The sequence below is a fragment of the Eleutherodactylus coqui genome, chromosome 7 (genome assembly GCF_035609145.1).
Source record: "Eleutherodactylus coqui strain aEleCoq1 chromosome 7, aEleCoq1.hap1, whole genome shotgun sequence".
Taxonomy (NCBI): Eukaryota; Metazoa; Chordata; class Amphibia; order Anura; family Eleutherodactylidae; genus Eleutherodactylus; species Eleutherodactylus coqui.
The window spans coordinates 126652535-126664746 of record NC_089843.1 but is presented as its reverse complement, the minus strand read 5'-3'; the positions used below and the strand labels follow the sequence as shown (position 1 = coordinate 126664746).

The 12212-nt window shown below is 40.3% G+C and overlaps 1 protein-coding gene across 2 annotated transcripts in view; it reads right to left on the bottom strand.

The window, feature by feature from the left end:
- LRBA (LPS responsive beige-like anchor protein) overlaps positions 1-12212 on the bottom strand; it is a 503130-nt gene that overhangs the window by 42666 nt on the left and 448252 nt on the right. For both annotated transcript variants that reach the window (XM_066573657.1, XM_066573658.1), the window contains 2 exons: positions 6310-6465; positions 1655-1822 (listed from right to left, as the gene is read on the bottom strand). In XM_066573657.1, the coding sequence (XP_066429754.1) occupies positions 1655-1822; positions 6310-6465 (324 nt within the window). The remainder of the gene's footprint in view (positions 1-1654; positions 1823-6309; positions 6466-12212) is intronic.

Sequence of the window (12212 nt, the reverse complement as noted above, 5' to 3'; positions counted from 1 at the left end):
ATACAATGAGGGGTCAAGGAGGGAGTCTGGTAACTACAGGCCGGTAAGTCTCTCTTCAATAATTGGAAAAATAGTTGAAGGTTTTTTGGAGAGATGCCATCCTTGAATACCTCAAGGAAAACAATGGTATAACTTTTTATCAGCATGGGTTTATGAGGGGTCGATCATGCCAGACCAATTTGATCAGTTTCTACAATGAAGTAAGCTCTAGGCTGAACCTGGGAGAGTCTATTGATCTCGTATACCTGGATTTTTCTAAAACATTTGACACCATGCCACATAATAGGCCGATATATAAAATGAGACAGCTCGGACTGGGAGAAAACGTGTGTATCTGGGTAAAGAACTGGCTCAGTGATAAAAAGCAGAGGGTGGTAATAAATTGATCGTAGTCTAATTGGGCCACGGTCACTAGTGAGGTGCTACAGGGCTCAGTATTAGGCCCCATTCTGTTCAGAATGTTTATTAATGACCTGATAGAGGGATTGCACAGTAAAATATCGGTATTTGCAGACTATACAAAATTACACAAGGTAATTAATACAACGGAGGACAATGTACGGCTACAAATGGACGTAGATAAGCTGGGGGGGCTTGGGTAGAAAAATGCCAAATAAAGTTCAATATTGATAAATGTAAGTTTAGGCACATGGGCAGGAGAAACGGATGTCTCTAATATACACTAAATGGGGTACTGCCAGGGAAAAGTGATATAGAAAAAGACCTGGGAGTACTAGTTGACTGTAGACTTAACTGGAGCAATCAATGTCAATCAGCCGCTGCAAAAGCAAATAAAGTCTTGGGGAGCATTAATAGAGGTATAGGGGCGAGGGACGAGAACATTATCCTCCCACTATATAGGGCACTTGTCAGGCCTCTCATGAAATACTGCGCACAGTTCTGGACACCGGTGCTCAGGAAAGATGTTGCAGTGCTTGAACAGGTACAAAGAAGGGCAACTATATTAATAAACGGAATGGGAGGACTGGAATACCCAGAGAGGCTATCAAAATTAGGATTATTCACCCTGGAAAAAAGACGGTTAAGGGGCATCCAAATAACTATGTATAAATACATGAGGGGACTATACAAGGATCTCTCCCATGATCTGTTTATACCCAGGACTGCGACGGTAACAAGAGGGCATCTGCTACGTCTAGAGGAAAGCAGGTTTCATCACCAACAGAAGAAGGGTGTTTTTTTACTGTAAGAGCAGTGAGACTGTGGAACTCTTTGCCTAAGGACGTGGTGATGGCAAAATCGAAAGAGGAGTTTAAGAGGGGACTAGATGTCTTTCTAGAGCGCCATGATATTACAGGATATAGACATTAGGTGAGCAGAAGTTATTCAAAATGCCATAGAACAATATATAAAATAGAAATGCCAATGCTACAAAGGAGATTTCTTCCAGATTGGTATACTTATTTTCACATATCACATCTGTAAAGTTTTTGTTTAATATATTTTTGAAAAGTCATTTCGTTAGTGTCTTCGTTCAAGCACATAATGTTTATATACTGTTGCATTAAGGGCCATACATTCATATCTTAACATATGCGAGAACAAACCTTTCTACGGGGTGTCCTTCCTTTCTCCCATGACTGTATATAATAGGATGCTTTAAGCCAGTAATATTCTGCAGGAAACTACTTACCATTTGGATTGTCTCCAATGCCGTTACTTTTGCCATTCCAGTACCACAACAACAGTGTTGCATCTCTTGATCCTGAGAGGATGTAACAGTCTCCTCCTATGTAAGATTCAGATCGGGCCAAACAGGTGACCACATCCCAGTGTCCAAACACCACCTGAGTTAGTTTGCCTGTAACAATAATAGTTTGATTACCTGATCTGAAGGGCAAACATTATTAAAATAAGCAAACTGAAGGAAACAAATGTATTCATTCTGCTTTACATCTAGAAGGTTATAAGCGGATCCCTTTTCAAAACTAAAATATACATTATAATTCAATTGAAATTAAAATAAGTAGTAAATGATGACAGACTCTTGTTTCTGGCACACAATCTGATATGGAATTTAAGTCATCTGATTAAAAAAAAAGTTAAAAAGGTTATTTTCTTTTTAGTGAATTGAAGACGAATTTGATGTTTTCCTAAAAGAGAAGATACAAGTTCTGTACAGTGCTTACCTCCTCCTAAAATCTGCTAGTAGCTGCTTAGGCCAGGTTCACACCACATTGGCAGGATTGTTTGAAATGCCGATCATGCTTTTCAATACAGTTGAAGTAACTGTATCCAGATGCTAACTGGCCAAACGTTTGCCAAAAGAACACCCTTTTTGGATACGTTTTGCTATTGAAGTCTATTGGCACGTTAGACACACGTCTGGAGATTTTCCAGACATCTAAGCCAAATGTACCCCAAAGACGTTATGTGAACCTAGCCTTATAATTCAAGTCCCCTGCAGGTCTAGTATGAGGCCATATGCTGTGGTTTTGCAACGATTTTTATAAAAACACAACAAAAATGCCGAGGTCTAATGTTTCCAAAAATCACTGCACATCCCAGATAAAACCCGCAACAAAGCCACTGTGTGTGGTCTCACTGCTACAATGCACCCAAGTCACCGGGCATCAGTGATATATAGATTCACCTGGTCCACCAGAGCACAAGCAGATGTTTTTCTCTGGCTAATAGAAATTGGTTCCTATTAGCAGACCTTTTCTACTAAAGGCATAAGGAGTTTTCAACTATAATGTACAGATTTATATTGACTTAAATAGAGTCAGTGTTTTTGAAAGATCTTATATTTTATTACTAACGCATTTTATTTCATACCTATTACACTTCACATTAATTCTCCATTTCCAATGTTAATATCTTGCAAATATTGGCATTCTATAGGTTTATAAAATTTCAACCAATGGGTTCAGTAGATCTTTCCCAAAGGTTTGACTGACCTTTAAGCCTTAACAGTAACGTTCAGCCCACAAGAGCCAACAAGGCTTGTAATGTGGCAAAAATCCTTGCTAGTTCATCATAGATAGTATTCTGTTTACCTCTTTATTGAACAAGTTTTTACATAGCTTAGAATCATAGAATGGTAGAGTTGGCAGGCACCTGCAGGGTCATCTGGTCCAACCCCCCGCTCAGTGCAGGATTCACTAAGTCATCCCTGACAGATGTCAGTCCAGCCTCTAAAGACTTCCATTGAAGGAGAATTCACTGCCTCCAGTGGCAACCTGTTCCACTCATTGATCACCCTCAGTGTCAGAAAGTTTTTTCTAATATCTAATTTGATCTTTAGATTACTGTTCTGCAGCTTACGGATATTGGCACTAATCATGTGCAGACAACAGGGGATGACACAAGGTTGTACAATACAGGTAACGGTTTTGGTTTACTACTTGCATTCTTCATAAATCCAACCTTACTACGGTAGCACCAAAGCTTATAGAAGGCATTGAGCAAAATCCCTTTATTTACTCCAAATCAAGTGGAGAATACATGTAAGATGTGAACGCCTTAAATAAACTCATGTTACTTTATGCCAGTCACCCAACATGCCGTGTAAATCATCTGCCCATTTTATAGGTGACTCTTTCTATTTGCAAGATTTAATATCTGTCTATGTCAACTTAGTTTATGTGGTCATTGTCCTGGAACGGTCTGTATTTTTCCACATTCTACCCACCAAACAGAAGCGTAATTTAAGGAAAGCTACAACTCATGACCTGTGAGACCTCTGTTCCTCAAACTATAGTCAGTTGTGACTGTGTGTGTGTGGGAGGGGGACTGCATGACACAGGGTTCCAAACAAGACACACAGAATCCCTTTGTCATGCCTTACCCCGCAGGTTCTGTAGTAGGCATAATATAATCTATAAAATTGACCATACATATTAGACGAATGTCGTCCGAACACAACGATTTTGTAGGAATGGAAGACCATCTAATGTGTATGCAAGTGTCCCAACTCTCCCTGATGATAGTTATCAGAAGCAGTGGACCCATTTTGATTCAATATTCCAATCCTCTGTTCCGAACTAAGCACTAGAGGTGTCTGGTAGCAGCTTATTACCCTCTTCCTGTTGACCATACTTGGACCCTAGGCTGAGGAGGACATGCACAGGTATAATGGTGCACAAGAGGGATCTTTGCCAACTGAATGATCAGCTAAGGTATATGGGCACCTTAAATTTTGCTGAAACCGATGTGTTTCTTGAGAAACCTTTCATTTTAGGCATTTTGTTAACCCATAATTGAACTTGATACTTTTGTGTACGGCAACCCTTGAAATTCATGGAAATACAGTTCACTTCCTGTATTAAACAAAATATCAAGGTTTCCAGTGTGCCAACACTATTATATAGGTCTAATAAGTCAAATATTGTCTAATAAGTAATTAGCTTTAAAACAATATTAAGTATCAGGTTAAAGTGCTTGCCATTAAGATACTGCAATGATGCTACATAAAATGGTGCTCCGCCGTAATATCTAAATGATACATCCCTTACTTCAAGCAAATAGTTATTCGCAAAATTATACTTAACTATATCAATTCTTAAAAAGAAAAGTAATTTCTGGTCCATTTACATTCTATATGTATATAATTATATAAATGCAGAAAATGGATGGATAGATATAATACAATGAATTCACTGAGGCTGAACTGCCAGATTAAAAATAAAATAAAAAAAATATATTAAAAATTAAATATTAAAATATGCAGATTAAAAAAAGATTAAAACAAACAAATACAAGTTAAATGTTTGTTTTCATTAAGTACATCCCCTATTCCAGCCCCGCTTGTATACTGTCTTTAAGATAAGTTCTTGTTGCAAGAACAGAAAATATTATGTTAGCTCGAACACCAGTATTTCCCTTTTTTGACAGAACACATTTTCTACTTATTCAGTTTTATTTGACAGCCCTGTTGCAAATAAAAAGAAATAAAGGAGAAAAAGGAAAACAGACACAGGCCCTTAGCACCGCTGGATGTAAAAGGCCGCCTGAAAATAATTCCCACTGCCAGGAGAGGGTTTATGATGCCTTTTCTGTATTGGCTCTACTTAGAAAAAATGATTTACGCCACAAGAATTTCCTGTTACAAGTATAAAAACAAAACAAGGAATGCTAAAAAAGAAAAGGGCCCCTATATTCAGAAGTGATAGAATATAATTGAATAGAACACTTATTGTGCTGCACCGCTATACATTACACGGCGTGCGCACGTGTTTGCCCTGCTGCTCCAGCTCACAGAGCAAGAAAGCAATGGTATTTTCCCAATATAAGTGATCTCGGAGGATGCAAGCACGCCTGTCACAAGATGACTAAAATGTGTATGGCTCCGACTAAACTGGATGGTAGAAAAAAAAAATCCCTGGGAATTTTAAGAGAACCGGAGCCATTAAACAATCAGAAACACACGGTAGAGTTTCTTCTCAAACAGCTTTCACAGAAGTGTTAATCCTGTGTCCCACATGTCAAGACAAATACTGTGAAATCCTTCAAATGTACATGTGCAAGAGGGGGAAAAAAACTGCATTTAGGAAGGCAAGGAGAATATTCCTTTGCCATTTCCAGGGAAGCGAGGTTACCATGTGTCAAAAAAATTCACACCAAAATATCTACATTTGGTATATTTTCCACAAGGAAAAATAAATGCATTCATTAAAGTATCAGAATCATCCCAAATGGATTCTGACACAAAACATTATTTTTTGCATAGTATCAGTTACTTCTAATAATGCACAAGGGGCTAAAGTGATTGTATAATCCTGCATTAATAATGTAGTTGCAGGATTTTTTTAAATTTATTATAGGAGTTGTCCAAGATATTGAAACATTTCTGTGAGGGCAAGAAAGGTTAAAATAACAAAAATATATACTCCCCATTTCAATCCCCAGCAGCTCCAATGCCGCTGCTAGAGTCCTGGCTGTGTTTACATGATTACAGTGGTGGTGTGCCAGTATACACAACTGATGCTACAGCCAATTGCTGGCTTCAGCAGCATCGCGCACGGGATCACAAGGCCAGTGATTGGCTACAGTGGTCATGTGTATATATTGGCTAATCACTGCTGCAGTCTTGTAAATAAAGCAATAGCAGAAAGAACTGGAGCAAAGCGGTAGTAGAACCAGTGAGTACACCTTATTTTGTTATTTTAGCACTTTCCTGCCCTTACAGAACTTTTTCAATATCTTGGACAACACTTTTAAGATGTAAAATGTGAGAAATGCAAGTGAAGCATCGGGATAAATGCTATATGATATTGGAGCTGCTACTTTAAGGAAGAAGAGGACAAAGATAGTCAGACAGATATAAAACACATATTATATACATACCTGTGTCAGTGGAATACACTCGGAAACTTTTGTCCCAAAAGCCACACACTAATATGAAGCGATTGTCGGCTATAATCACAAAGCACTGAGAGTGGACCTGGATACTTTGATCTAAAAGGTCGGAGATTTGCCGTCTGTGCATTCCAGTGTTGTTGGCTGCAAAAATATATAAAAAACATCAACAGTCATTACTATTGCTTCTTGCCATTTTACTAACTCATCAGTAAGGTTACCAATGGCACAAAATTGGCAACTAAAACAAAGCAAAGAACAAAATTAATTTCCAACATTTTGACCGGCTTAATGGATGGAATCAACTACTTCATCCAGTCAAATCAGCATGTTTAGCTATGAACACACAGCAACAAATATCTGCCCTAATTATGCTGATAAAGAGCGAGTTCCCTGCTCGGCTCATCTTGTTATAACGTTATCTTGACATCGCCAAAAGGAGCTGCTGCACATTACTAATAAATATATTGCAAGGAAAGAAGAGAAAGGGCTCCAATGAAAGTCAGAAATTGTAACAGAAGTCAGGTTTAATTCTTCCTCTACCTTAAATTCCATTCGCCTTCCAAATCACGTTATTGGTAACAAAATACTCTTTGAAAAATAGCTACTTTTACTTGGCTGAGTTTTGCCAACACGTCTCTCGTGAGCAATCCTTGGACAGCTTCAAACTTATGGCTGAACAGGGCAAACCCATGTGCAAAACCCAGCAAAATAGAAGATATAATAAACTGTATTCTTTTGTTAAGCAATCATGTTTATGAATGAAACATGGGACTTGTAAATGGCATCTGGACGGAGAGTCTTGTGATCCAGAAAACATTTTCAACAAACTCTACAGACCCCTCCCACCGGAAGCATGAACGGTCAAATTATGTGATCAGGCTGGCATTTTTCAGATTTTATAATTGCACATAACATACAGGATTACTTAAAAGCCTGAATTACTGCTTGCTTCTGCTTCACATGGGTTCACAGAGAAACCCTCCAAATTATTAAGAATTGGCCAGACATGCTCAAGGGAATACACCATCATTGGTCGAGAGCACTCATGAAGATTCTTTGACTTCATTCTGGTATGCAGATTTAATGCATTAATCCTCTAAGTCTAGGAAAAAATCAGTGCCAATGCACACAAGATAGATGCTGGTAGTTAGGATATTTCCCTTGTCCTCTCCCCCAGAGGTACATGCTAGGCTGTGTTTGCATGTCTATTTCAATGGTCGGTGGGAGACAAATGTCTGCCAGACACTTCAGATAGAGGCTCATTTACCATCATAAAACAGGATCCTTGTTTCCCCATTGTTGACCACAGGGGGATAGTTGGTATGCTCTCATCGGCCAGAACCCCAACATTAATCTAATGTTAAGGAGTACTTTTAGGATGGTTACAGCAACACTAATATAAAAAAAACACACAATGCCCAACGATACTCAATAGAGATGAGCGAACCTACTCGGACACGCCCCTTTTTCGCCCGAGCGCCGCGATTTTCGAGTACTTCCGTACTCAGGTGAAAAGATTCGGGGAGCGCCGTGGGTGAGTGGGGGGTTGCAGCGGGGAGTGGGGGGGGAGAGGGAGAGAGAGAGGGCTCCCCCCTGTTCCCCGCTGCTACCCCCCGCTCAGCCACGGCACCCCCCGAATCTTTTCACCCGAGTACGGAAGTACTTGAAAATCGCGATGTTCGATCGAGTAATTACTCGAAACGAGTATATTCGCTCACCTCTAATACTCAATTCTTTCTCCAAATATTGGAAAATAACACAATTCACAGTTACTACTTTTCTTGGAAAATTCCTCCATTGACTTACATGCTTTCAATTTTGTAAATATTAATTATTGCTCGACTAATGGGGCTTAGCATAAAGCTGTAATGGTTTAAAATATGCAGCAGAACTTTCGGGTGTTGCCATAAAAAGTATGATGTTTACATTTTACCTCAATTAACACCCACTCATATACAACTGTCAACAGATAAAGGGGTTGTACCAAGATACACATCACCTATCACAGTATAGGTGAGAAAAGTCTGATTGGTGAGACCCCAGTGGATGAGTTGTAGGTGAATCTAGGTGGTTGTTGTTAGCCGTTCACAACCCTCTGCCACACTAAAGGCTCCCTCCCTCCATGTTTTTCGGTTTTGCACTGCTTCTTTCAGTTGTGTGATATCCATGTCAGTATCAGCTTTGACAGGATCGGCCATCGAGTCCTTTTGCAGCCGGGTCTTCTTTTACCACTGAGCTGTCCAAGCATTATAGATTTTCTAGCGACTCTGCTCGCATTACATGGCCAAAACATGTGAGTCTGAGTCCGGTCATTCTGTCCTACAGTGATATATCAGGTCTTATATGATTCAGGACTTCTCCGTTTGTTACGCTCGCCATCCAGGGCATACGCAGCAGCTTTCGCCCATCAATTCACCTATCAACTTTTTTTGCAGTCCAGCTTTCACATCCATACATGGCTATGGGGAAAACGGTGGTTTGCACTATCCTGTGTTTAGTTGCTATACCGATATCCCTACTTTTCCAAATTTTGTCTATGTTTAGCATTGTGCTTCGCCCCAATGCTATCATACGTTTTATGGCATAGATTCTCAGCCTGGTCAATTTTTGAGCCAAGGAAGATGAAGTCTCGCACGCATTCTATGACCTCTGTCGATTTTGACATTTTTTTCCCGTTGTCATAATTTTAGTCTTCTTTAAATTCAGGCAGAGGCCCATTTTTTCACTTTCACTTTCAGCTGCTTCAGACCTGCTTCTATTTCTGCAAGCAGAGTTGTGTCATCCACATAATGGAGATTGTTGATGTTTATTCCACGTATTTTCACTCGGATTTCCAATTCGTCTAGGTCCATTTTCTGCATGATCACTTCCGCATATAGGTTAAAAAAGAAGGTTGAGAGGATGCAGCCCTGTCAGACACCTTGGCCAATCCCAAACCAATCCGTGTCCCCATACTGTGTTCTCACAGTGGCTTTTTGATTGGTCTAAAGTGTTTTTTTAAATTAGCCTGACAAGATGTGCCAATACGCCAAGCTCTTGTAGGGCCTGCCATAGCGGGTCATGGTCGATACAGTCAAAGGCCTTGATGCAGTCGATGAAGCACTTGTAGGTATTCATTTGGTATTCTCAAGCTTTTTCCATGGTCCATCACAGGCTTGCAATATGGTAACGGGTGCCACATCCTCGCCGAAATCCTGCCTGTGCATCAGGGAGTGCCGCTTCAGATACCGATCTCAGTCTTTCCTGTATAATTTTGAGAAGGGTCTTGCTTGCATGCAAATCTAGGTACAACCCCTTTAAAGCAAACATGTCAAGTGACTTCTGTTGCTCTGAAAGCAGGATATGGTAGAGGGAGCAGAGCCAAGTTTTGCGATATATAGGTTGATGTGATTATTTCTGAGTAATAAAATGAGTAAATCCTGACAGAACTCCTAGAAGAAACACAGAGTCCCAATTGCCCCACCCACTGAGGCAGATTGACAGCTTTTCCTGTATCAATGTGTGCACAGAGTAAGCTGTCAATCATCCTGTGTGGGCGAGGCAATCAGGACTCTTACTGCCTCTTTTAGGAGCCCTGTCAGGATTTACTCTATCACTCAGAAATAATGACATAAACCTATATATCACAGAGCTCGGCCTCTCTACCTCTGTCATATCCTGCTCTCAGAGAGGATCAGCTTCAGATTAATCATTGATAATACAAATCATCAAAGACTTAAAAATAAAAATGCATACTGTAAATATAAATTGGTCACTGCTGCCATGAAATGTGCTCCCAAATAATGCTAGTAAATGTGGCACATGAAATGAAGTATAATTTTCCATTGCAGCGAGACTATTAAGACCAATACTTCTCACGGCTAAAACTGTGTTTTCATTGAAACTTGAAGCGCTGTCAATAAAAGTCTAATATTCTCAAATTACTAAAGAAAAAAAAAAAGTGAATGCTACCCAACATATTCTCCCCTAAAACACAACACTAAGCCATTTAAGATTCAGCGCTGCACCCTTAGGATGTTTGAGCTGTAATGCTGCAAAAATAATGCAGGTTGAAACAACCTTCAGGTCGCTGTTATGAGCTCTGGTTTTGATGCCTTGCGAATAATAAGGACTGTTGTGCTTCTTTACGAGGCAATAATATGTTCCTCTGGTGGGTAAACAAGTCAGTATTGTAGTTTATTCCAGCCAGGGATTTAGATTACAGCTCTGAGAGTCTGACTGACAGCATTACGACTGCTTTCCCATACAGATCGTTTTTTTCCTTTTTAAGTTTCAAAAACTATTATTCAACTGTAAACATCCATAATCGCACCAGAACTATCGTAAAAGAGAAACGACTGTTTCTGCTCCTACCTCAAGTAGGCCAAAAGATTTATATTAATACAAAACAGTCTTTACAACCCATTTAGCATTACATATATATGCAAGTTCGGTTAATTTGGCAACCATTAGAACCGATAGGTATCGATTTATAAACAAAAAAAAACAGTAGACATCTTGACCACGACTGGTGTACAGCACTACAAAGCATGTTGGCGCTATACAAGCCAGTCTTCTCCAACCAGCAGCTTAAGAGTTCCCCTCAAGGGGCTCCTCAGTTATTACCAGCTGCACTAATGGCACCAAGTAAGGTCAGCATTACTACCGTAGAACTTGGCACAAGATTCAAAAACATTTCACTGTCTGATAGCACTAGTTAACTTCACATTAGAGCCATATCACTTGGCTATATCTATTGTACTATTCAGTGTTGCTCAATCCCCCCTGCAGTTTTGGAAATAACTGGAGATGAGCGAACGTACTCGGTAAGGGCGATTTCGCAATCAAGCACCGCGATTTTCGAGTACTTCACTACTCGGGTGAAAAGTACTCGGGGGCGCTGTGGGGCGGGGGGTTGCAGAGGGGAGTGGGGGGTAGCAGCGGGGAACAGGGGGGAGCCCTCTCTCTCTCCCTCTCCCCCCCACTCCCCGCTGCAACCCCCCGCTCACCCACAGCGCACCCGAGTAGTTTTCACCCGAGTAGTGAAGTACTCGAAAATCGCGGTGCTCGATTGCGAAATCGCCCTTACCGAGTACGTTCACTCATCTCTAGAAATAATCTTGAAACTTGCAAAATGCTGACACATATAAAAAGCAATAGAAAATACATACATCTCTGCTCCTGGGTTTGGCAACTCTTCCGCGGAGGCAGTGTGCAATAGAGAAATTGATAAAACCTGGTACTACCTAAAGGCCCGTTTAGACACACAGATGATAGCTTAAAAGATGGCTTTTAAGCGATCATTTTTGCATAATCTGCTAATTGGTACTAATGCCTATTAGTACCAATTAGCAGCATGTGAGCCTCCGGGATCTGAATTTATTCAGAGGACCGCCTGCTGTTCTCTGAATAAATTCCTTTTGTTCTGCCGACGGGGCTGACAGCTGAGAACAGCTGAGACAATGCAATCAGCTGTTATCAGGGTCCCTGGGCAGAGTACAGCATGCAGTCCTGCTTATCAGCTGTTCTGCTGAACGATGGATTTCATGCCGAACTGAGTAGTCATTTGGCAGTAAAATGAAAGATGGGCACATTTAGACAACGATTATCGCTCAAAAGAGGGCTTTTGAGTGAATTTTGAGCAATAATCATTGCGTCTAAATGGGCCTTAAGAAAACAATGTAACTAGAAAGATAGTGTTGAAAAACAAGGGTGATGGTTATTCCTCATCTTTAAAGGGGATGAGCAGAAGGTAATATCAGTGTGAACATTTCAAGTACTTCAATAGGCATTCATTAGAAATTTGAACGCTTTGAATGACTGTTAACACACCAAAGACTAGAATTTTATGTAAGCAGCAGTGTACCTGTGATCCCTGGATCTTAACAATGCGGGAAAGATGGGTCAGA